The sequence below is a fragment of the Chiloscyllium punctatum genome, chromosome 32, assembly GCF_047496795.1.
Source record: "Chiloscyllium punctatum isolate Juve2018m chromosome 32, sChiPun1.3, whole genome shotgun sequence".
Lineage (NCBI taxonomy): Eukaryota > Metazoa > Chordata > Chondrichthyes > Orectolobiformes > Hemiscylliidae > Chiloscyllium > Chiloscyllium punctatum.
The window spans coordinates 33,575,783-33,603,341 of NC_092770.1; the positions used below are offsets into that span (position 1 = coordinate 33,575,783).

Consider the following 27,559-nt stretch of genomic DNA (forward strand, 5'->3'; position numbering starts at 1 on the left):
TACAGTTTAAAACTAACCTCACGTTACAAATATATAATTTGCTCAGAAGCTGATCAGTGGATACGATCGACTGATTCAGGGTGGGCTTGGGGAGGGTGGGAGCAGTTTAATGTCACTTTCAGTAACTTCCAATCAATGGACAAATAGCTGGAGTCTGGCCACCCTGACCGAAACTCTGTGCAGTATCTTTCCTCCTGGTATCCTTCTGTTTCTGTGTTTCCTCATGTCTACACCAACATCCCAAAAAAAGCCAAAGAATGCAAACCTTCCTCCATACTGCCCCGGAATGATCCGGATCTGCTGATTGTCCTTGGCCTGTCCTCCAGGGAGTTGGCACTTCCACACAATTGGGAATCTCCGTACAAGTCAAATGAGGAATCTTGCGTGGGAATGCTGTTTGAACGCATCATACTGGGACCGGAGAGATGAAACTGGGACACTGCTGTAGGACTCACTGCAAATCAAACAAGCACAACTCTTAGCACCTTGCTAAAACAATAACATGCACTTATATAGAACCCTTAAAATGGCCAAAGAAATATAATTGGAATGAATTTGACTCCAAGCCACAGAAGCAGGCAATACAGGCAGATCAGTGAAAAGGAGTCGGTTTTAAGAACAATCTTAAAGGAGAATTAGATTGGTTTCAGAAGGGAATTCTGGAGCTCTGTCCAGGAAGCTGAAAACACAGCCACCAATGGTGAGTGATGGATATCAGGGGATGCTCAAGGGGGCTGGAATAATTTCAATATTTGTTTTTACAAATACAGCTGGTGTGCATCTTCAAAAGCAATGATCAAACAGATCACAACAGTATGAAGGCCAGCCTGTTCAGTCAGTTCATTCTAATTACCCAAAGGGTTCGGAGCTTTGATATTGCAACTTAAGTCAAGTACAATGATGTCTCATTAAGTACTGCCAACTTGTATCACTGCTCATAATGAGGAAATATAAATTGAGTCACAACAGATAGATGGTCATTGAAACAGGAGCAGGTCATTTCAAGCAGCAGAGAGAGGAGTTTAAAACTACAAGATGTACAAGCAGACGTAGGCGAGAGTGTGGTGCTGGAAAAGCACAGCAGGTCAGGCAGCATCAGGAATGATGATGGGCTGATGCCCGAAATGTTAATTCTCCTGCTCCTCGGATGCTGGCCTTTTATCCTACTCTAAGATCAGACTAACCCCCTTCATTGTACTGTCAACCATGTGCCTATCCAAAAGTCACTTAAATGTCCCTAATGTCTCTGACTCTACTCCCGCCGCTGCAGTGCATTCCACACCCCACCACTCTCTGTGTAAAGAACCTCCCTCTGACATCTCCCCGAAACCTTCCTGCAATCACCTTAATATTATGTCCCCTTGTGATAGACATTTCCGCCCGGGGGCAAAGTCTCTGGCTATCCACTCTATCTCTGCCTCTCATCATCTTGCACACCTCTGTCAAGTCACCTCTCATCCTTCTTCGCTCCAATGAGAAAAGCCCTAGCACTCCCAACCTTTCTTCATAAGACATTTCCTTCAGTCCAGGCAGCATCCTGGTCAATCTCCTCTGCACCCTCTCTAAAGCTTCCACATCCTTCCTATAATGAGGCGACCAGAACTGAACACAATACTCCACGTGTGGTCTAACCAGGGCTTTAAGGAGCTGCAGCATAACCTTGCGGCTCTTAAACTTAATCTCCCTGTCAATGAAAGCCAACACACCACATGTCTTCTTAACAACCCTATCAACTTGGGTGGTAACTTTGAGGGATCTATGTACATGGACTCCAAGATCCCTCTGTTCCTCCACACTGCAGCGAATCCTGCCTTTAACCATGTATTCTGCATTCAAATTTGACCTTCCAAAATAAATCTCTTCACACTTTTCCAAGTTGAACTCCATCTGCCACTTCTCAGCCCAGCTCCGCATCCTGTCAATGTCCCATTGCAACCTACAGCAGCCCTCCACACTATCCACCACTCCACTAATCTTCATGTCATCAGCAAACTTACTAACCTACCCTTCCACTTCCTCATCCAAGTTCTTTATAAAAACATCACATAGGGATCATGGCTAATCTAAATAAAAACTGAAAGAACTGTGGATGCTGTAAATCAGAGGCAAAAATTGCTGAGCTTTTTCAGCAATTTATACTTTGGCCCTGGATGATCTGATCATCCTCAACTCCCATCTTCTGTCTTTTCCCCGTAAACCTTGACTCCCTTACTAAGTAAAAATCTACCTGTCTCGGCCTGAAAAATACTGAATGGACCAGCCTCACCAATCCAGTCTGATAAAGAATTCCACAGATTCCCTACCTTCTGAGGGAAGAAATGCCTCCTCATCTCTGTCTTAGAAAAGTGACCTCTTAGTCTAAATGATGCCCTCTGGTCTTAGACTCTCTCACAAGAGGGGAGCAACCTCTCCACACTTCCCCTGTCAAGCCCCCTAAAAATTCTGCGTGTTTCAGTGAGGTCATTTCTCATTCTTTGATATTATTCTGTAAGTTGGTCGTATCTCACAACTGATATACAATATTTCAGACCAATATGTGGTTCAATCGATCATGAGGATGAGGCCATTTGTTATGAGGGGTGATTGTTGATACAGCTCAGTTGACCTCACGACAGTACCGTTAATGAACTAATAGTGGGAGCTAGGAAAATGCAGCAGTTGCTTGATAAGCAGGATTAGCTGTCCCTGCTGCTTTCAGACTTACTCAGGCATAAACGCAGCAGGCGTTACTGATAAATTATATGAAAGATACTTCAAACAAAACAGCCCAATTAGCCCCAATCCAGCTCTAATTATTCAGCATTAACAAACACTTCTCGACTTTACAATCTCGAGCACTGAGTTCAACAACTTCAGGTTGTAACTGCCCTCCCAGTTTTTAAAGCGAGCAGCTGTTAGTGATCATTCCACACCCATCTTCTCATTCCTGGTGTGCTCAGAAGTGAGATGACATCGGTAATATTATCGACCTGCCTTTGCTGGTCTCATACTGGACTCTACCCACAGCTCCTGCAGGAGCAGTCATTCCTATAGCCATCGAGATCTACGGTGCAGCAAAAAGCACCCATCGCATCTGTGCCAGTCCAAAAGGCTTCACCATTCTAATCCCACTTCCCAGCACCTGGCCCATAGCCCTGTGTGCCTTGACATTGCAACTCCACATCGAAAAACTTCCTTAATGTGATGGGGGTTTCTGCCTCTCCCACCCTTACAGGCAGAGAGTTCCAGATTCCCACTACCCTCTGGGGAAAACAAAATTTCCTCACATCCCTCAATACCTCCTGCCCCTTATCTTAAATCTATGCCCCTTGTCAATGAACGCTCCATCAACTGGAAAAATCTTTTCCTGTCTATCCTGTCAATGCCCCTCATCACCTTATCCATCTCAATCCTGTTCCCTCTCAATCTCCTCTGCTCCAAGGAAAACCACCCCAGTCTGTCCAATCTCTCTCCATCACTGAGACTCTCCAGCCCAGGGCTATTTCCTGGTAAATCTCCCCCTGCCCCCTCTCCAGTGCTATCACATCCCTCCGATAATCCGGATTCCAGAACTGCGCACAATGCTCCATACACACACACACACAGACACACGGACACAGACACACACACAGACACACACACAGACACATAGACACACAGACACACACACAGACACACGGACACACAGACACACACACAGACACACGGACACAGACACACACACAGACACACATACAGACACACACACACGCAGACACACACACACAGACACACACACAGACACACACTCACACACATAGACACACAGACAGACAGACACAGACACACACTCATGCAGATGGACACACAGAGACACACACAGACACACACACAGGCATACACAGACACACACAGGCACACACATAGACATACACAGACACACACAGACAGACACACACACAGAGACACACACACAGACACAGACACACACTCACACAGACAGACACACATACACACACAGACACACGCAGACAAAAAGACACACACACAGACACAGACAGACAGACACACAGACTACACAGAGACAAGAGACAGACACAGACACTCACACAGACGCACACACAGACAGACACTGACACACACTCACACAGACGCACACACAGACAGACACACACAGACACACACACAGACACAGACACACACTCACACAGACATACACAGAGACGCAGATAAACACACACACAGACACAGTCACATAGACACAGACACACACACAGACATACACACACAGACACAGACACACACTCACACAAACACACAGAGACAGATACACATACACACACAGACACACAGACAGACTCAGACACACACTCACACAGAGGCACAAACAGACACACACACACAGAGACACAGACACACACACAGACACACACACACACACACACACACACACAGAGACACACACACAGACACACGGACACAGACACACACACAGACACACACACAGACAGACACAGACACACACTCACACAGACGCACACACAGACAGACACACACAGACACACACACAGACACAGACACACACTCACACAAACACACACAGACAGATACACATACACACACAGACACACAGACAGACTCAGACACACACTCACACAGAGGCACAAACAGACACACACACACAGAGACACAGACACACACTCACACACACACACACACACACACACACAGACACACACACAGACACACACTCACACAGACACACACACAGACACACACAGACACACACACGCACGCAGACACACACACACAGACACACACACATACATAGACACACAGACAGACAGACACAGACACACACTCACGCAGATGCACACACAGAGACACACACAGAGACACACTCACAGACATACACAAGCACACACATAGACATACACAGACACACACAGACAGACACACACACAGAGACACACACACAGACACAGACTCACACAGACACACACACACAGACACAGACACACACTCACACAGACAGACACACATACACACACAGACACACGCAAACAAACAGACACACACACAGACACAGACAGACAGACACACAGACTACACAGAGACAAGAGACAGACACAGACACACACACAGACACACAGACACTGACACACACTCACACAGACACACACACAGACACAGACACACACTCACACAGACATACACAGAGACGCAGATAAACACACACACAGACACAGTCACACAGACACAGACACACACTCACACAAACACACACAGACAGATACACATACACACACAGACACACAGACAGACTCAGACACACACTCACACAGAGGCACAAACAGACACACACACAGAGACACAGACACACACACAGACAGATGCACGTCCCTCTGATCCTTCCCAGAGTCCTATCATTCATCATGGATTCCCCTGCCTTGTTTGTCCTGCCCAAGTGCATCATCTCCCATTTACCCAGATGGAATTGTATATGCCGCTGACCAGCTCATCAATATCCTCCTGTAATCTAAGGCTACCCTCTTCACTGTTTACCACCTGACCATACCCAACTGGAGGTAACCAAATATTGTCACCAAAAGGCTGCAGGACTCAGTGAATGTGGAGCATGTTGTGGATTACAGTTAAGAGAGCACTGACTGTAGAAATGTACCCAGGGTGTAGATCATCAATTACTCTGCTTTCCGCAGTGTACACCCAGGGCTTTGACATTTAACCTCTGGGGTCTTCAGATCAATCACAGACTTTTCCTTGCATTCTGTCTCTAGTTTTGATTAAAATTGTCAAAATCTTTAAATTATTCCCATTTTGATGAAATAACAGAGTGGAATACACTGCATGGGGGGAGGGGGGAGTGGTATACAGTAGAATACACTGCGTGGGGGGTGGGGGTGGAATACACTGCGTGGGGGGTGGGGTTGGAATACACTGCGTGGGGGTGGAATACACTGCGTGGGGGGAGGGGAGTGAGATACACTGCGTGGGGGTGGAATACACTGTGTGGGGGGAGGGGGGAGTGGAATACACTGCGTGGGGGAGGGGGTGGAATACAATGTGTGGGGGGAGGGTGCTGGAATACACTGCGTGGGGGAAGGGGGAGTGGAATACACTGCGTGGGGGAGGGGGGTGGAATACGCTGCGTGGGGGGAGGGGGGAGTGGAATACACTGCGTGGGGGAGGGGGGTGGAATACACTGCGTGGGGGGAGAGAGGTGGATCTAACTTCAAAATCTTCATAATCATCAGGCCCTCCATCTCTTCACCATTAAGCCATCACTATTTTGTAGGTCAAGTCCTCACTGCATTAAGTTAATAGTTAAGTCAATAAACATCAATTATTGAAGCAGGGTACAAATTGAGTTTTACCTTGAATTAATGCAATTTGAAAATTGTTGAGGGTCAGTTCATGCTAACAATCTCTCTAGCACTTTCCCCACTGGCAATCTGCATTCCAAAAGGAGAGGGCTTGGAGACTGTGACAGAACGTGAGGGTATATTCTTTGATCTCCTTTACCTGTAACTGTACAATGACACCTGAAAATGTGTTGCTGGAAAAGCGCAGCAGGTCAGGCAGCATCCAAGGAGCAGGAGAATCGATGTTTCGGGCATGAGCCCTTCTTCCTGTTCCTTGGATGCTGCCTGACTTGCTGTGCTTTTCCAGCAACACATTTTCAGCTCTGATCTCCAGCATCTGCAGTCCTCACTTTCTCCACTTTACAATGACAGCAAACCTCTCTCAGAATGCAGTGGGCTGTGACCTCTTTATGTCCAGTGTAAAAGTGAGTGATGGTGTGTCCAGAGGTTGGTTCATTTCTCTCGCTGCTATTTCCAATAATGTCAGGGGGAAAATGTTAAAAATTGGCTTTTCAATGAATCGTTTACACAGTCCCTGTCCAATGAACGTATCTGAAATAGGAGCTGGTGGTGACCAATCAGCCCTTCGAGACTGCTGTGCTGTTCCACAAGATCAAGGCTGATCTGTTTCTGTTCTGTATTCCACATTCCCATCTCCCCTGACGACAATGGAATCCGTGCCCAACAAAAATCAATCTACTTCCATCTCAATGACACCCACTCTTCACTTCAACAGAACATGCCAGATTTACACAGTCCCCTAAGAAAGAAAAAACTCTTCATCTCTGTCCTTAAGTTCAGCACAACATCCATCAGACCATAAGACATAGGAGCATAAATTAGGCCATTCAGCCCATCCAGTCTGCTCCACGATTCAATCATGGCTGATAAGTTTCTCAACCCCACTCTCCCACTTTCTCCCCATAACCCTTGATCCCCTTGATACTCAAGAACCTCTCTATCTCAGTCTTAAACATACTCAATGACCTGGCCCCCACATCCTTCTAGGGCAGTGAATTCCACACATTCCCCACTCTCTGGCTGAAGGAGTTTCTCCTTGTCTCTGTTCGAAAAGGTCTTCCCTTTCCTCTAAGGCTGTGCCCTGAGGTTCGAGACCCTCCAACCAATGGAAACAGCTTTCCAAAGTCCACTATGTCCAGGCAATTCAGTATTCTGTAAGTTACAATCATCCTTCGAAACTCCATCAAGTATGAACCCAGAGTCCCTCAAACGGTCCCCATATGTTAACCCTTTCATTCCCGGGATCATTCTCGTGAATCTCCTCTGGACCCGCTCCAAGGCCAGTACATCCTTTCTGAGATATGGGGCCCAAAACTGCTCACAACACTCCAAATGCAGTCTGACCAGAGCCTTATAGAGCCTTGGAAGTACATCCCTGCTTTTATATTCAAGACCTCTGGAAATAAATGTCAACATTATGATTGAGGATGATCAGCCATGATCATAATGAATGGTGGTGCTGGTTCGAAGGGCAGAATGGCCTACTCCTGCACCTATTGTCTATTGTCTATTGTATTTGCCTTCCTAAATACCAACTCAACCTGCAAATTTACCTTCAGAGAATCCTGGATTTGGGACTCTCAACCCTTTTTGCACTTCAGATTTCTGAATTTATTCCTCATTTAGAAAATAGTCCATGTCTCTATTCTTCCTACCAAAGTGCATGACCTTACACTTTCCCATGTTGTACTCCATCTGCCACTTCTTTGTCCCCTCTCCTAACCTGTCCAAATCCTTCTGCAGCCTCCCCACCTCCTCAATACTATCTGTCACTCCCCTCCCTTTGCATTGTCTGCAAACTTTGTCAGAATGCCCTCAATTCCTTCATCTAGATCATTAATGTATAAAGTGAAAAGTTGCAATCCCAACACTGAGCCTTATGGAACACCACTTGTTACTGGCTGCCATCCTGTGAAGGATCCTTTTTTCCTCACTCTCTGCTTTCTGCCAGACAGCTAGGCTTCTATCCATGCTAGTACCTTGCCTCTAACACCATGAGCCGTTATCTAGCTCAGTAGCCTCCTGTGTGACACCTTGTCAACGGCCTTCTTCAAGTCCTGGTAGATAACATTCATTGGCTCTCCTTGGTCTAACGTGCTCATTATTTCCTTAAAGAATTCCAGCAGATTTGTCAGGCATGACCTCCCCTTGATGAAACCATGCTGATTTTGCTCTACTTTACCACATACATCCCAGTGTTCAGAAATCTCATCCTTCAAAATGGTCTCCAAAATCTCACTAACAACCGAGGTCACGCTAATTGACTGTCTTTTGCATTACTCCCTTTTTAAACGGGGGTAACATTAGTGATGTTCCAGTTCTCTGGGACCTTCCCTGGCTCCAATGATTCCTGGGAGATCACCATTAATGCTTCCACTATCTCTTCAGCTATCTCATCCAGAACTCTGGGGTATAGTCCATCTGGTCCAGTGACTTATCCCCTTTCAGACATTTCAGTTCTTTTAGCACCTTCTCCTCAGTGATGGACACCTTACTCAGCTCTGGCCCTGACTCTTTTGAAGTTTTGGGATGTTACTCATGTCTTCCACTGTGAAGACTGACACAAAGACTTGTTCAGTTCCTCCACCATTTCTTTGTTCCCCATTAATACTTCTCCAGCCTCGTTTTCTAGTGACCCAATGTCCACTTTTGCCTCTATTTGGCCCTTTATATATCTAAAGAAACTCTTACAGTCTTCTTTTATATTACTGGCTAGCTTACCCTCATATTTAATCTTCTCCCTCCTTATTTCTTCCTTCATTGTCCATTGTTGATCTTTGTAAGCTTCCCAAACCTCTGGTTTCCTACTGCCCTTTGCACATTATATGTTTTCTCTTTTGCTTTGATGCTGTCCCTGCCTTATCTAGTCAGCCATGGTTGCCTCTTCCTCCCTGTCCCGTGCTTCTTTTCCCTCGGGATGGATCCCTGCTATATCTGCTGAATTACTCCCAGAAACCCCTGCCATTGCTGTTCCATCGCCTTTCCTGCTTGGCTCCTCTCCCAGTCAGCTCTACCCAGCTCCTCCCTCATATCTCTGTAGCTGTCTTTATTCAACTGTAATACTGTTACATCTGATTCCACCTTCTCCCTCCCAAAATGCAGAGTGAATTCAGTCATATTATGATCACTGTTTCCTAAGGGTTCCTTCACCTTCAAGCTCCCTTATCAAGTCTGCCTCATTAAATCCAGAACTGCTTGTTCCCCCGTGGGCTTCACCACCAAAAAGCCATCTTGTAGCCATTCCACTAATTTCTTTTAGGACATAAAACATAGAAGAATGCAGCACAGAACAGGCCCTTCGGCCCTCGATGTAGTGCTGACCTGTGAACTCATCTAAGCCCACCCCCCTACACTATCCATCATCATCCATGTGCTTATCCAAGGATTGCTTAAATCTCCCTAATGTGGCTGAGTTGACTACATTAGCAGGTAGGGCATTCCATGCCCTTACCACTCTCTGTGTAAAGAACCTACCTCTGACATCTGTCTTACATCTATCATCCCTCAATTTGTAGCTATGCCCCTCGTATAAGTTGACATCATCATCCTAGGAAAAAGTCTATCTAATCCTCTGATCATCTTGTATGTCTCTATCAAGTCCCCTCTTAGCCTTCTCTCCAATGAGAACAGACCCAAGTTTCTCAGCCTTTCCTCAAAAGACCTTCCCTCCAGACCAGGCAATATCCTGGTAAATCTCCTCTGCACCTTTTCCAATGCTTCCACATCCTTCCTGTAAAGGGGCGACCAGAACTGTATACAGTATTCCAAGGGTGGCCGCACCAGTGTTTTGTATAGCTACAGCATGATATTGCGGCTCCGGAACTCAATCCCTCTACCAATGAAACTGAACACACTGTATGCCTTCTTAACAGCACGGTCCACCTGGGTGGCAACTTTCAGGGATACATGTACAGGGGAACCTCAATTATCCGAACGAGATGGACGGGCACTATTTCGTTTGGATAATCGATTATTTGGTTAATCAATTAAATGCCTTTCTTCTGGGCCTTGGAGTTTTTAAAGTCTGCTCCCCGTTCAGGAGACTGCAGCAGCACACAGCGCATGAGCCGCACCACCCCTCCCCATCTAACACCGCTCCCCATGCCCGCTCCCCAATCCCATACAACACTGCCCCCCACCCGCTCCTAACCCCGCCCAACACCGCTCCCCCAACCATTCTTACAGAAAGTCAGTTTCTAATCTAAACTACTAAATCACCCTCAATCCCATGCCTCTGCATTTTCTCCAACAGCCTACCATGTGGAACCTTATCAAAGGCTTTACTGAAGTCTATGTATACCAAGTCAAACTGCCTATATCCTCATCCACACGCTTGGTCACCTTCTCAAAAAACTCAATGAGGTTTGTGAGTCATGACCTGCCCTTGATGAAACCATATTGACTATGTGCAATCAAGTTGTTGCTTACAAGATGATTATAAATCCCATCTCTTATAATCCTTTCCAAAACCTTTCCTCCAACTGATGTAAGGTTCACTGGTCTACAATTACCTGGTAAAAACAATGACTACAGATGCTGGAAACCAGATTCTGGATTAGAGTGGTGCTGGAAAAGCACAGCAGGTCAGGAAGCATCTGAGGACCTGGGTCATCTCTACTGCCTTTATTGAACAAGGGCATAAAATTTTCAATCCTCCAGTCCTCTGGTACTAAACCTGTAGACAATGACGACTCAAAGATCAAGATCAAAGGGTCCAACATTTCCTCCCTAGCTTCCCAGAGAAACCTTGGATAAATCCCATCTGGTCCAGGGGATTTGTCTACTTTCATTCATTCTAGAATTGATAACACCCCTTCCTTCCTAACCTCAATCCTTTCTAGTCTAATATTTCGTACCTCATTCTTCTCCTCTACAATATTTTCCTTTCCTTGAGTGAAAATAGATGAAAAATATTCGGTGAGCATATCTCTGATCTCCACAGGGTCCACACTCAACTTCCCCCTTCTGTCTTTGACTGGCCCTATTCCTAGCCTAGTCATCCTTTTATTCCTCACATACCTATAGAATGCTTTAGGGTTCTCCTTTATTCTAACTGCTAAAGACTGCTCGTGTCCTCTCTTTGCTCTTTTTAACTCTCTCTTTAAATCCTTCCTAGCTAATCTGTAACTCTCCATCACCTCATCTGAACCATCTCGTCTGATCATCACATAAGGATCCTCCTTCTGCTTAACAAGAGATGCCATTTCTGTAGTAAACCACGATTCCCTTACTTTCTCACTCCCTCCCTGCCTGACAGGGACATACCTATCAAGGACACGCAATATCTGTTCCTGAAACCAGCTCCACATTTCCATTGTCCCCATCCCCTGCATTTTGCTACCCCATTCTATGCATCCAAAGTCTTGCCTAATCGCATTATAATTGCCCTTGGCCCATCAATAACTCTTGCCCTGTGGCATGTACCTATCCCTTTCCATCGCTAAACTAAACGTATCTGAATTATGGTCACTCTCTCCAAGGTGCTCACCTACAACTAAATCAAGCACCTGACCTGGTTCATTACCAAGCACCAGATCCAGTGTGGCCTCCCCTCTTGTCAGCCGTTCGACATACTGTGTTGGGAAACCCTCCTGTACACATTGGACAAAAACGGATCCATCCGACGTTCTAGAGTTATAGCATTTCCAGTCAATGTCTGGGAAGTTAATGCCCCATAGTGACCACCCTGTTCCTTTCACTCCTACCCAGAATCATTTTACCAATCCTCTCCTCCACATCCCTGGAACTTTGCAGAGGCCTATAAAAAACTCCAAGCAGTGTGACCTCTCCTCTCCTGTTTCTAACCTCAGCCCACACCACCTCAGTAGATGAGACCTCGTCAAAAGTTCTTTCAGCCACCGTTATACTGTCCTTGACTAACAAGGCCACACCTCCCCCTTTATTACCACCTTCCCTGTTCTTAATAAAAGTTCTAAACCCTGGAAGCTGCAACACCCATTCCTGACCCTGCTCTATCCATGTCTCCAAAATGGCCACAACATTGAAGTCCCAGGTACCTATCCATGCTGCAAGCTCACCTATCTTATTTCGGATACTTCTGGTGTTGAAGTAGACACACTTCAAGCCAGGTAAAAACAATGACTGCAGATGCTGGAAACCAGATTCTGGATTAGTGGTGTTGGAAGAGCACAGCAGTTCAGGCAGCATCCAAGGAGCTTCAAAATCGACGTTTCGGGTAAAAGCTCTTCATCAGGAATGAAGGGCTTTTGCCCGAAACGTCGATTTCGAAGCTCCTTAGATGCTGCCTGAACTGCTGTGCTCTTCCAGCACCACACTTCAAACCAGCTTGCTGTCTGCCAGCACATTCCTGTGGCCCTGAAATCCTGTCCCTGTCCTCCCTACTCTCATCCTCCTGTGCACTGGAACTACACCTCTGGTTCCCATCCCTCTGCTGAGCTAGTTTAAACCCACCTGAATAGCACCAGCAAATTTCCCACCCAGGATATTAGTACCCCTCCGGTTCAAGTGAAGACCGTGCTGCTTGTAGAGGTACCACCTTCCTCAGAATGAGTCCCAATTATCCATGTACCTGAAACTCTCCCTCCTGCACCATCCTGTAGCTGATATCTCTCCCTATTCCTTGCCTTGCTATCATGTGGCACGGGTAACAATCCAGAGATAACAACTCTGTTTGTTCTAGCTCTCAGTTTCCACCCTAGCTCCCTGAAATCCTGCCTTACATCCCTATCCCTCTTTCTACCTATGTCGTTGGTACCTACATGGACCATGATTTTGAGGCTGGTCACCCTCTCCCTTCAGGACCCCAAAGACACACTCCAAAACTTCACAGACCCTGGCACCTGGGAGGCAACATACCAACCGCGAGTCTCGTTCGTTCCCAACAAACCTTCTACCTGAGCTTCTAGCTATTGAGTCCCCAATGACTAACATTCTCCTCTTTTCCCTCCTTCCCTTCTGTGCAACAGGGACAGGCTCTGTGCCAGAGACCTGGGCCCCACTGCTTGCCCCTGGTAAGTCATCCCTTTCAACAGTATCCAAAACGGTATCCATGTTTTTCAGAGGAACGACCACAGGGGATCCCTCCACTGACAATCTTTTCCCCCTTCGAACAGTTACCCAGCTTTTCTTGTGCCTAGGAGTAACTACTTCCCTGTAACTCTTATCTATCACAGACTTCACCTCCCGAATGATCCAAAGTTCATCCAGCTCCTGCTCCAGCTCCCTAACATGGTCTTGGAGGAGCGAGGGTTGGGTGCACTTCCTGCAGATGTACTTGGATGGGTCACTAATGGCGTCCCTCACTCGAACATCATGCAGGAGGGACATTTCTCTCCCTGCACTGCCATCCCTGCTAGTCCCCTAGTCACAAAGTAAAAAAGAAGAGACACATACCTGATATGTCCCTGGTCTTTAAGGTTAGAGGAGGTGGTTGGGTGGGAGGCCCTATAAGGGCAGGGTCTCAGGTTTAGAAAATACTGATTTATATAGCTGAGGGAAATGTAAAAAACACTACCGAGCTGATTTTCCCAGTCCACCTGCGTGAAATCTCCCGGGATCACTGTAACTGTGCCTTTCCTATACATCTTTTCTATCTCATGGTGAATCTTGCACCTCAGATCCAGACAAATGTTTGGAGGCTTGTACATAAGCTCCATTACTGTTTTTTTCACCTTTGTGCTTCCTCAATTCTACCCGCACGAATTCTATACCAACCTGCCCTACTTTGTTTCCTACTATTGATTTAATTTCATTTCTTACTAGTAAGGTGACCCCCACCCCCTCTGCCCACCTGCCCACCTTTTCAATAGGATGCATACCCGTGAATATTCAGCTCCCAATCCTGATCCCCTTAACCCTGTGATGCCCACCACATCATACCTGCCAATTCTGATCTGTGCCACGAGCTCATTTACCTTATTCCTTATACTTTGTGCCTTCAGTTATAACACCTTCAGTCCCGTACTAACATTCCCTCTTCTCATTGTCACTCCTTTATCTAATGTGTTTGAAGTTTGATTCCTAACCCCTTCCAAACATTTTGCGTGCTGGAGACTTTAATAACCTCTCCTGAGTTCTCCTTTTCATATTTTTCCATGCAGCTGTATGCATCCTTACAGACATTACCCTGTAGCATTGCTTCCCATTGGTCATTGTACACCTGGTGTTTGACCTTTCCCTTCCCCTACCCTTCCTAGTTTAAAGTTCTGTTGACCACCCTATGCACCAGAACAGTAGCCCCAACTCAGTTCAGGTGGAAAACCATCCCAACGGTACAGATCCCTTCTGTCCCAATACGGATGCCATTATCCCATGAAAAGAAACCCCTCTTTCCCTCACCACTCTTTTAGTCACAAATTTACGTCCCTTATTCTCACATCCTGGTATCAATCTGCATGTAACTTAGGCAGTAATCCGGAGACTATAACCCTTGAGGACCTGTTCCTTAACTTAGCTCCTAGTTTCTGATAATCCCTAAACAGGTCCTCTTTTCTAGTCTTGCCTGTGTTGTTTGGTCCGACATGGAACTCAATAACTGGATCCTCCCCATCCAATACCTTTTCAAGCCAGTCAGAGATGTACCGCACCCAGGCATCAGGTAGGCAACATACTATGCAGGACTCTCAATCGTGCTTACAAAAGGATACTACCCAGTCTCCTAATTATAGAACCCCCTACAACCACCACTCGTGTTTTTTGCTCCCCACTCTTGACTGGTCTCCTATACCAAGGTGCCACGGTCAGCTGACTCATCCTCCTTACAGCTCTGTTCCTCATCCATACAAGGAGCCAGTACCTCATACCTATCAGATAAGGTCAAGAGCTGAAACAAAATTAAATCAACAGCAGGAAATGATGTAGGGTCAGATGATGTCTTCTAGCTCTCAAGTAAAAACAGGAAGTGCTGGAGAAACTCAGCAGGTCTGGCAGCATCTGTGAAGAGAGAAACAGAGTTAACATTCTGAGTCCAATATGACTGTTCTTCAGACCCTCTGGTTCTGACCTGACCCACAAGAGGAAACATCCTTTCCCCATCCACCTTGTCAAGGTCATTCAGCATCTGATATACTTCATACACTCACCCCCCCTCACTCTCTAAACTCCAGGGGAAACAAGCCCAGTCTGTTCCCCATCAAACTGAAAGGGATGCTGCTCAAGGAATACCTGAATGCCTTCACTGACCTAAATGTGTAAAATGATATGTGCCACTGCAAGGGGATGAGATGGCAGAGGGTGAGGGCAGAGGTGATTGGCTGACTGTGTCTTGCAGGCCTCCAGTTGAGTGAGAGCGAAGCCATTCCTTGCCTTCCTCGTGGCTGGCTTGTCGAGATGACGGGGTGTACCTGCAGGAAAGATAGATGTTCACACAGATTCAGAACAGTTCCACACTGAGTGCATCCATCATTACTAAAACTCCAAGTTAAATATATATATCATCTTCCACACAGTCACCTCAAGGTTCTTCACCTGATCCTAATCAGGTAACAAAACACAAACTGACTCAACAATGAAGATTTCTGGAGAGACAGATGAACATTTGAATAAAGAGGCTTTTTAAAAAATTTACTCATTGGACATGTGGGTGTCACTGCCTGGGCCCAGTATTTATTGCCCGTCCCTAATTGCCCCTTGAGAAGGTGGGGGTGAGCTGCCTTCTTGAACCGCTGCAGTCCATGTGCTGTGGGTTGACCCACAATGCCCTGAGGGAGGGAATTCTAGGATTCTGACCTAGTGACACTGAAGGAACAGCAATATATTTCCAAGTCAAGATGATGAGGGGCTTGGAGTGGAACTTGCAGAGGGTTGTGTTCCCATGTATCTGCTGCCCTTGTCCTTCCAGATGGAAGTGGTCATGGGTTTGGAAGGTGCTGTCTGAGGAGACTTGGTGAATTTCTGCAGCGCATCTTGTAGATAGACACACTGCTGAGGGTTGCTGGTGGGAGGCAGTGGATGTTTGTGGATGTGGTGCCAATCAAACAGACTGCTTGGCCCTGAATAGTGTCAAATTTCCTGAGTGTTGTTGGCGCTGCACCCATCCAGGGCGAGTGGGGAGTATTCCCTCACCCTCCTGACTTGTGCCTTGTAGCTGGTGGACAGGCTTTGGGGAGTCAGGAGGTGAGGTACTCACTGCGGGATTCCCAGCCCCTGACCTGCTCCTGTAGCCACTGTGTTTATGTGGTGAGTCCAGCTGAGTTTCTGGTCAGTGGTAAACACCAGGATGTTGACAGTGGAGGTTTCAGTGATAGCAACAAAGGGACATTGGATTGCCTCTTATTGGAGATGACCATTGCCTGATATTTGTGTGATACAAATGTTATTTTAAAGAACATCTTAAAGAAGGGGCCAATATTGGCAGGGCGGTGAGTTTTGCAGAGAATGTGGAGGAGACACTTAAAGCTACAGGCATTACTGGCAGGACAATTACAATATCCAGAGGGTTAGACTAACACAGAGATGGGAGAGGAGCTGATGGAAATTAGAGGAAAAGGAAGGGATGAGATAATGGAGGAACAGCAAGGGGAACTGTAAAATCCAGGTGTTGGCCAGCCGGTGTGAGCCACTGAGCACAGGGGGATCAGGGGAGGAGGGGAACCTGGTACAGCCTCATCCCTAAACAAGGAAAGTTAAACCATTTTGTCAGGCAGATCACAAGCAAGAGCCACTCGGGAAAGTAAACATGAGTTTGAATCACTGACAAAATAATTGGACCACAAAACCAATTTGTGGTGTTCTTGATAAATGCATGTGCACAGTATAAACAAACAAGGATGATCTGAAACAAAACAAAACCTCCTCACTCACTTATTTTCACAGCATGCAATGAAAGGATCTTGCACACGAACATAATTATTACACCAAGTCTATCCAAAACAATTTCTTTAGGATCTTATTTTCCCCTGGAAAAGTGGAGCTGGTGTGTTATCAGGGAGAGGAGAAAGTGAGGACTGCAGATGCTGGAGATCAGAGCTGAAAATGCGTTGCTGGAAAAGCGCAGCAGGTCAGGCAGCGTCCAAGGAGCAGGAGAATCGATGTTTCGGGCATGAGCCAGGGTTCCTGAAGAAGGGCTGATGCCCAAAACGTCGATTCTCCTGCTCCTTGGATGCTGCCTGACCTGCTGCGCTTTTCCAGCAACGCATTTTCAGCTGTTATCAGGGAGAGGCTATTAAGGTTCTGAACAGGAGACTCAGGGAATTGCATCCATTAATTAAAGCCAGCAAACCACAGAGTCACCAATATCAGACTATCATTAACCGGTCTGAAGAGAATTTGGACAGAATGACTTTGACCCAGAGAGCAGGGAGACTGTGTACTTCACTCCCAAATGGAGGGTCAAATTGACTCATGGCAATACATTGGGGGGGAGACTGGATGAATAGAGGAGGAAGAGATTGCATTTGTGTGGACCAGCCCCTCCCAGCTAATGGGTGGAGTCGAGTGCAGCCCCAAACCTCTCTTCTTCCCAGGGTTATATTTCCAGATTTTACTTGAACTGATTTAAAATTCTCAAATGGCCAGAGTGGGTTAGAACACCCTGATTCTCAATCCAGCATTACTGACTTTCCTCAACCCAAAACAGAAAGTGCTGGAGAAACTCAGCAGGTTGGGCAGCATCCGTGGAGAGAAACAGATTCTTCTGAATGACTCCAAACTTTAACTGCTTCTCTCTCCACAGATGCTGCCAGACCTGCCGAGTTTCTTCAGCATGTCCTATTTGTATTTCAGATCCCTACAGCATCTTACTTTAATTATACAGTTGGGAGTAACACAGTCATTAGGAGAAAGTGAGGACTGCAGATGCTGGAGATCAGAGTCGAGAGTAGGCTGCTGGAAAAGCACTGGATTAGTGGTGCTGGAAAAGCACAGCAGGTCAAGCAGCGTCCGAGGAGCAGGAGAATGGCCCTGATGAAAGGCTCGACTGTTAAAACGTCAGATGCTGTCTGACCTGCTGTGCTTTTCCAGCACCACACTCTCAACTCAGTAACACAATCATTACATTACACAGACTTCCTACAGCAAAACAATTCATCACTAATTCTCCAAAGAGCATCTCCCCCAGACGTATCCCCCTACCCCACCCCTGTAATACTGCATTTCCTATGGCCAATCCACCCTAACGTACACATCTTTGGACTATGGGAGGAAACCAGAGCCAGGGAGACAGACATGGGGAGAATGTGCAAGCTCCACACAGACAGAATCTCGAGGCTGGGTTTGAACTTGGGTCCTGAGTGCTGTGAAGCTGTAGTGCTAACCACTGAGCCACTGTGCTGCCCTTACTGTGCACTCCCCCTCGGTATAGAACCTGTGAGAGAAAAATTACCAACTGGTTACATGGAGAGGGAATGGCCTAGTGGTATTATCGCTTGACTGTTAAACCAGAGACCCAAATAACATTCCAGGGATCTGGAATTAAATCCTGCCATGGCAGATGGTGGAATTTGATTTCAATAAAAGTCTGGAATTAAGAATCTAATAATGACCATGAATCCATCAGAAAAACCCATCTGTTTCACTAATGCCCTTTCAGGAAGGAAACTGCCATCCTTACCTGCTCTACACGTGACTCCAGACCCACAGCAATGTGGATGTTTCTTAACTGCCCCCTGGGCAATTCAGGAAAAAAAATTGAAGCAAATGCCAGGTTTAGCCTTTTTTCCCGTTAGAGCTGTGTTCTGTAAGCTGTCCAAATGTTCGGTGTCTCCCTTTGTGTGTGTATGTCTACATTTGTGTGTCTGTCTTTGTGTTTATCTGTGTGTGTCTGTGAGTGTGAGTGTGTGTATGCGTGCGTGTGAGTGTGTGTGTGTGTGTGTGCATGTGTGTGTGTGTCTGTGAGAGTGAGTGTGTTTGACTATGCGTGCGTGTGAGTGTGTGTGTATATGTGAGTATATGTGTGTGTGTCTGTGTATATGTGAATGTAAGTGTGTGTGTGTGGGGGGTGTGTGTCTGTGTATATGTGAGTGTGTGTCTGTGTGTGAGCGTGTGTGTGTGTGTCTGTGTATGTGTGAGGCCTGGTGTGTTGGGAAATCCCTCACTGTTTGTACCAGGTATAAAGTATTTATTGCTCCTGTTGTTCAGTTGTTTCTGACACAGAAAAGGTGATAAGCTGCAGGTATTCCAGACACCTCTTTGCTAACACTACACAGATTTCAAACCATGACAGAACAGCTCACAAACAATTGCATAACAAAAGAATGCAGAAGCACTAAGGTGTCACAGCACTGCAGTTTTTAATAAAATTATTTATGAACTGTGGATGCTTATGTAAGTGGGAATTGTCTGCTGGGTGAACAGAACAGTTACCACTTTATAACAATCACAGAAATTGCTGGAAAAGCTCAGTAGATCTGACAGCATCCATGGAGAGAAATCAGGGTTCTAAGGAAGGGTCACTAGACCCAAAACATTAACTCTGATTTCTCTCTACAGATGCAACCAGACCTACTGAGCTTTTCCAGCAATTTCTGTTTTGGTTTCTGATTTATATCATCCGCAGTTCTTTCAGTTTCAGTTTCCACTTTGTGTTGGCAGTGTCAGTCCCTGGTCAGGCATGGCATACTTGGAGCTGCTGTCAGTCTGTCCCTGAGTGATACGTTCCAGGCTGGCATTTGTTCCCATCAGCCTCCAGGCCACATCCACCTTGATCAGCGTTTCCACATTATGGCTAATCAATGTCAAGCTGTGTGTGTGTGAGTATGACAGAAAGAGTATTTATATGTGTGTGAATGTATGTATGAGTATGTCTGTGTGTGTTTGAGTGTGTGCGCATGTGTGAGAGTGCGTGTGTGTGAGTGCATGTATGATTGTGCACGAGCGCAGTGTGTGTGTGAGTGCTTGTGTGTGTGCGTGTGTATGTGTGAGGGTGTATGTGAATGCGTGTGAGTGTGTCTGTATGAGAGTGCGTGTCTGGGTGAGTATGTGTGTCTGTGCATATGTGTCTATGTGAGTGTTGTGTGTCTGTGTGAGTGAGTGTGAATGAGTGACTGTGTGTGTCTGTGTTTGTGTGAGTCTGAGTCTGTGCACGTGTGTGAGCATGTGTTTGTGTGAGTGCATGTGAGAGTGTGTGTGTGCGCATGTATGTGACTGTATGTGTGTTTGAGTGTGTGTGAATGAGTGTGTATGTGTGAGCATGTGTGTACGTGAGAGTTAGTCTGTGCGTGAGTGCATGTGTGACTGTGTGACTGCGAGTGAATGTGCGTGTCAGTGAGAGTACAAGTGTGTGTGAGAGTGCCTGTGAGTGTGGTGGGTGTATGTGAGCATGTATATGTGTGTGTGTGAGCATGTATGTGTGTGTGTGTGTGTGTATACGCGTGTCTGTGTGTTTGTATGTCTGTGTGAGTGAGTGTGTGTGCGTGTACAGTGAGGCGCTGCCCACCAGAAACTAGACTGCGGCTACAAAGGGCCTTGATGCATATTCACAGCAAATTCATTAATATGAAAGCGTCTCTAACCTGAGTCCCTTTTTAGGGAGGGTGTTTCGATCTAGTTGCACACTGTTAAAACAAAGAGAAATCACTCACAGCACACAACAAAAACAAGCATCATCTCAACATCTGCGCACTGTCGGTATTTAATAATAAATAACTTCACGTTCATCAGTTTGCTTAAAGAGAATGTGTTTGCTTTTGGTTCGAGCTCATGCAGGTTGTTAGCTGGACAACATGGAAGGAAAGCACGCACAATTAGAATAAAAGCAGTAAAATGCAGCCAATCAGAAAGGAACTCTGCTTCTTGGATCTGAATAAATTAAATAAAGAATTCCACCGATTAATATGTTAACCCTCAATCACCGTGATAGTAAATGGAATTGAACTGAGCATTTTAATAAGTGAGGTCTTTGTCCCTTTTACTCGATTCCAATGCTTATTTGGGGAAGTGGGATGGGGTGGCTGATTTGGGATGGGTTAGAGAGGGGTGAGATATATTGAGTTTGAGACAGACATTGAGGCTACCTCACTGAGTGCAGCTGTACATGCTGACTTCCAGACAGTCAGGATTCACTCTGTCACACTCCCTTAAGAATTTTATACCATTCAATAAGATCATTACTCATTTGTCCAAAATTCAAAGAAACCAAGCTCGTTCTCCTCAGTCCCTTCACACAGCCCAGGGGTGCTGAGGACTCTGCTGCAGGGGGACAGGAAAGGAATCACATTTTCCTGACTGCCTTTCACTCTTTGTAATCATGTGAAATGCATTAAGAAGAAAGCATAGTGACAGAGCAGGTCGGCTGTTAGTGACGGACAAAACATATCAAAGGACAGCAGCAGACTGTTAGAACCATCACAGCGACTGAGATAAAGCTGCAAGGCTCCAAACTGAGGGCACTGACATGGCCAAACCTCCCTGTTCATGCAGTCATTACCTGGCATGGGGGGCTTGTGATGTCACCTACTAAGCAGTTTCATCAACCAAACACTGAAGGTAATCAGTAAATTATTGGATAACACAGGACTTGCAGAGACCATTCAACGTCATGACTGCACTAGCTCAGTGAACATGCTGTCCCAATCATTCCACTGCCCCTCCTCTCTCCCCAGAGCCCCGAAATGTTCCCAAATCAATGTTTTTCCCAATTCCCTTTTCGAGAGTTATTCCTGAATCTGCATTCACTCCCAGGAAGAGTGTTCCAGCTCACCACAGGTCACTGGGTCAAAATAATTTCTCTTCACTCACCCCACCCCACCCTGAGCACAGATCTCATGTCCAAAACTTCTTTTTTCATCATGAAATGGAAGGGAAGGGAGTTTGTGTTTGTGTAATCCTCGATCCCATCTGTCTACAAAGTACAACAACAGCTCAGATTCATTACCCAGTACTTTGGTATACTGTCATATGGGTAGTATGGCAGATGGTTTGTACACAGCAAGATCTCACAGACTGAAATGAAATCAACAATTAAAGTTTGCTTTTCACTGGTCTTGACCTTCAGGAAGAATGATGGCCAGGAACTGGGGTAATCTCCCTGCCCCTTCCTTACGCAATGTCACAGAATCTTGAAGCTCAGGTGAATTACTGGAGCAGGGAGACAGGGCTGTAGTTTAGCTCTCTGGTTAACCAGCCAGGCCTGAGACAATGCATCACTTACTCAGACTGTTGGTCTCAAACTCACAACCTCCTGTCTCCGACAGACTGGGGCACAGAGACACAATCGGAGGACAATCTCCGTGGTTCCTTTCAGAGTCAGTGCCTGTACAGTGGCTGCATGAGTGGACAATATTACTGCCCTCCCTTCCCCTGTAAACACTGTGACAACTAACAATGGTCCCTGCTGTTCTGATTAAACACCTCCAACCCCAAATTTTGGACCGGACCAGAAGTTCAGTCAAGGGTTAGGAAAATGGGGCAGGAGCAGGTTCCACTGGGCCAGTATTCTGATTTTCGAATGGCCCGCTTTGGTCTGTAGGAGAGGAGTGTTTGAAGACGGGTTGTCGAATCAGTCTTGCCCTGTCACTGAGAGGCTGTGCTTGGTAACATTGAGGAAAAAGGTCAACTGCTTGATTTCTGAATGTGGATCAGGAAATAGTGAAGGGGGGGGGAGGGAGGGGGGGGTCAGGTCAGGTCAGGAGGAACGGCCTCAGAGAGGTATTCGTGATCTTGTCAAATCATCCATCTGCCTCATTTCAGCTCTGCTCAGCCTAGACTGGACACTGCCTCAATCATGTGGTGGGAATCAAAGTGGGCAGTTCACCCACAATAAAGCCAAGTGTAACTTGGGCACGGGTCTTGCACGGGTTTTTGAAGTGATTCAGAAGCAATCTGCTTGTGACTGGTTTGCATTTGTTTTTTAAGCAATGGCTAACACGTCTCCCTCCAGTCCAGGCTGGTTCGATTGTGGCTTCTGGTCTTGATGTGACATCAGTGAAGGATTTACCTGTCCAGCTTCCAAGAGGGTGTGATCCTGTGATACTGAGGCGTGTTAACAAGGAAACAAAGTGGACTAATAGTCAAGAAGCAGAAGGAGAGAGAGAGAGAGAAAGAGAGACAGAGACAGAGAGAAAGAGAGAAAGAGAAAGAAAGGGAAAAAGAGAGAGAAAGAGATAGCATGAACAGAAGGAGAAAAAAGGGAAAAACATTAACATCTTGAAAAAAAAATGTAGTTAATAAACGATGATGATGTGTAGGAGAGCCTTCCCCATTCAGGGTAACTTCCTCCTAGCACTGACTGTCAGGTCGGGAGTCAGGCTCGAACTTTCCCCATTGACAGCTGCTTCAGGGTGGGTTCCTGACCCTCTGAGTGTCTATACTGACTCCCCCATGCAGCACTGAGGGAGGGCTGCATTGCCAATAGGACCACCCTTTGGATGGAGATTCATGGGAGGTGATGGCCCAGTGATATTATCACTAGACTATTAATTCAGAGACCCAGATTCAAATCCTTCATAGATTCACTACAGGATGGAAACAGGCCATTCGGCCCAACAAGTCCACACCTACCCTCTGAAGAGTAACCCACCCAGACTCATTCCCCTACCCTATTAGTCTACATTTACTCCTGACTAATGCACCTAACCTACACATCCCTGAATGCTATGGGTAATTTAGCGTGGCCAATTCACCCTAACCTGCACGTCTGTGGATTGTGGGAGGAAACTAGAGTATCAGTAAGGAGACCAAATGTGCATGCAGTACTCCAGGTGTGGCCTCACCAGCACCTTGTACAGCTGCAACATAACCGCCCTGCTTTTAAACTCAATCCCTTTAGCAATGAAGGACAATATTCCATTTGCCTTCATAATTACCTGTTGTACCTGCAGACCAACCCTCTGTGATTCCTGCACAAGGACGCCCAGGTCCCTCTGCACAGCAGCTGCTGCAACTCTTTACCATTCAAGTAATAATCCTTTTTACTGTTACTCTGACCAAATTGTATGACTTCACATTTATTAACATTGTACTCCATCTGCCAGACCTTTGCCCACTCAATGTATCTATGTTCCTCTGCGATGGTTCAGTCCTCTGCACATTTTGCTCTGTCTCTCATCTTAGTGTCATCGGCAAACTTTGACACTGTACATGAGGACCCAACTCCAAATCATCGATATAAATTGCAAATAATTGTGGTCCCAACACTGATCCCTGAGGCACACCACCAGTCACTAATTGCCAACCAGAATAGCACTTATTTATCCCCATTGTTTGCTTCCTGTCAGTCAATCAATCCTCTACCCACACCAATACTCTACCCCTAACACCATCCATCTTTATCTTATGCAGCAGCCTCTTGTGCGGCACCTTGTTGAAGGCCTTTTGGAAATCCAGGTACACCACATCCACTGGATCCCCATTGTCCACCTTGCTTGTAATGTCTTCATAGAATTCCAAAAGATTTGTGAAGCATGACCTGCCCTCCATGAACCCATGCTGTGTCTGTACAATGGAAAGATTTCTTTCAAGATGTGCTGTTATTTCTTCCTTGATAATAGACTCAAGCATCTCCCTCCTACAGAGGTTAAGCTCACTGGTCTATAATTTCCCATTTTTTGTGTAGCTCCCTTTTTAAACAGTGGTGTCACATTTGCTATTTTCCAATCTGCTGGCATTGCCCCAGAGTCCAGCAAATTTTGGAAAATCACTGCCAGTACACCTGTTATTTCTCCCGCCATCTCTTTTAGTACCTTGGGATGCATTCCATCAGGGCCAGGAGCCTTATCTATCCTTAGCTCCATTATCTTACCCAATACTAGCTCTTCTGTAATAATAATTGTTTCCAGGTCCTCACCTACCTTCGTCTCTTCATCACTTACTGGCATATTATTAGAATTCTCCACTATGGAGACCGATGCAAAATACCTGTTCAATTCCTCAGCCATTTCATCATCTCCCATAACTAACTGTCCCTCCTCATCCTCTAAAGGACCAACATTTACTTTAGCCCCTCTTCTTCATTTTATATATTTCTCGAAATGTTTGCTATCTGTCTTTATATTCTGTGCTAGTTTTTTTCTCGTGTTCTATCTTACTTTACTTTATAGATCTATTTGTGACTTTCTGTTGACTATTAAAGTTTTCCCAATTTTCTTGATTCCTGCTGCTTTTGGCCACTTTGTACGCCTTCTCTCACGTTGATAGCCTCCCTTATTTCCTTAGACACCCATGGCAGATTGCCCCTCCTCTTACAGTCCTTCCCTCTCATTGGAATATACTTTTGCTGAGCACTTTGAAAAATGTATTTGAAGGCTCTGCACTGCTCGTCAGATGTCACACCATAAAGTCTCTGTTCCCAGTCTACTTTAGCTAAGTCCTCCCTCATTCTAACATAGTCCCCTTTATTCAAGCACAGGACCCTGGGACTGGATTTTATCTTCACACTATCCAACTGTACTCTAAATTCAACCATACGGTGATCACTCCTTCCAAGACAATCCCTTGTCCATCAGGTCATTAATTATTGCTGTCTCATTAACATTTTATTGTGGGTATCAGAGTTGAAGTGATGGACTGGTTAAGCAGATTGACAGCGACAGAAATATAAAGGTGAATGTGCACCAAAAGCACGGCAGTTTGCAGCTTGGATCTACAGCTGAACGTTGGGATCAAGTGGCCTTTTATTTGTGAGAGTCACGTTCAAATGAAATTCCACGGACAACTGGATGTCGTTGAAACTGAGTGAAGACATTATTTCTAAAGGGAAGATAGAGCTGGAAATCAGGAAAGACAGCAAGGGGAATTGTAAAAACTTAAACTGCTGGGAATGCATATTGACATCGTAGACGCAGAGTAATGAAAGTGACTGTGAATTTTGATGTGGGAGTTGAGGGTTGAGTTGTGAATTGGGCTCTTAAAGGTGAGAGGAACATAGAGTCATGGAGTCATAGAGATGTACAGCATGGAAACAGATCCTTCGGTCCAACCCGTCCATGCCGATCAGATATCCAAACCAATCTAGTCCCACCTGCCAGCACCCGGCCTATATCACGCCAAACCCTTCCTATTCATATATCCATCCAAATGCCTCTTAAATGTTGCAATTGTACCAGCCTCCACCACATCCTCTGGCAGCTTATTCCATACACGTACCACCCTCTGTGTGAAAGATTGCCCCTTAGGTCTCTTTTATATCTTTCCCCTCTCACCCTAAACCTATGCCCTCTAGTTCTGGACTCCCCGACCCCAGGGAAAAGACATTGTCTATTTATCCTATTCATGCCCCTCATCATTTTGTAAACCTCTATAAGGTCACCCCTCAGCCTCTGACGCTCCAAGGAAAACAGCCCCAGCCAGTTCAGCCTCTCCCTGTAGCTCAGATCCTCCAACCCTGGCAACATCCTTGTAAATCTTTTCTGAACCCTTTCAAGTTTCACAACATCTTTCCGATAGGAAGGAGACCAGAATTGCACGCATTATTCCAACAGTGGCCTAACCAATGTCCTATACAGCCGCAACATGACCTCCTAACTCCTGTACTCAATACTCTGACCAATAAAGGAAAGCATACCAAACACCTTCTTCACTATCCTATCTACCTGCAATTCCACTTTCAAGGAGCTATGAAGCTGCACTCCAAGGTCTCTTTGTTCAGCAACACTCCCTAGGACCTTACCATTAAGTGTATAAGTCCTGCTAAGGTTTGCTTTCCCAAAATGCAGCACCTCGCATTTATCTGAATTAAACTCCATCTGCCACTTCTCAGCCCATTGGCCCATCTGGTCCAGATCCTGTTGTAATTTGAGGTAACCCTCTTCGCTGTCCCCTACACCTCCAATTTTGGTGTCATCTGCAAACTTACTAACTGTACCTCTTATGCTCGCATCCAAATCATTTATGGAAATGACAAAAAGTTGAGGGCTCAGCACCGATCCTTGTGGTCACAGGCCTCCAGTCTGAAAAACGACCCTCCACCACCACCCTCTGTCTTCTAACTTTGAGCCTGTTCTGTATCCAAATGGCTATTTCTCCCTCATTCCATGAGATCTAACCTTGCTAATCAGTCTCCCATGGGGAGCCTTGTCGAACGCCTTACTGAAGTCCATATAGATCACATCTACTGCTCTGCCCTCATCAATCTTCTTTGTTACTTCTTCCAAAAACTCAATCAAGTTTGAGAGACATGATTTCCCATGCACAAAGCCATGTTGACTATCCCAAATCAGTCCTTGCCTTTCCAAATACATGTAAATCCTGTCACTCAGGATTCCCTCTAACAACTTGCCCACCACTGAGGTCAGGCTCACCAGTCTATAGTTCCCTGGCTCGTCTTTACCGCCCTTCTAAAACAG

The 27,559-nt window shown here is 45.9% G+C and overlaps 1 protein-coding gene across 15 annotated transcripts in view; it reads right to left on the reverse strand.

The window, feature by feature from the left end:
• Positions 1 to 27,559, reverse strand: part of nav3 (neuron navigator 3) — a 927,909-nt gene that overhangs the window by 77,070 nt on the left and 823,280 nt on the right. For 12 of the 15 annotated variants that reach the window (XM_072552054.1, XM_072552051.1, XM_072552053.1 and 9 more), the window contains 4 exons: positions 23,215 to 23,280; positions 20,792 to 20,833; positions 15,525 to 15,685; positions 266 to 454 (listed from right to left, as the gene is read on the reverse strand). In XM_072552054.1, the coding sequence (XP_072408155.1) occupies positions 266 to 454; positions 15,525 to 15,685; positions 20,792 to 20,833; positions 23,215 to 23,280 (458 nt within the window). The remainder of the gene's footprint in view (positions 1 to 265; positions 455 to 15,524; positions 15,686 to 20,791; positions 20,834 to 23,214; positions 23,281 to 27,559) is intronic. The other 3 variants (XM_072552048.1, XM_072552047.1, XM_072552049.1) reach the window with 2 other exon arrangements.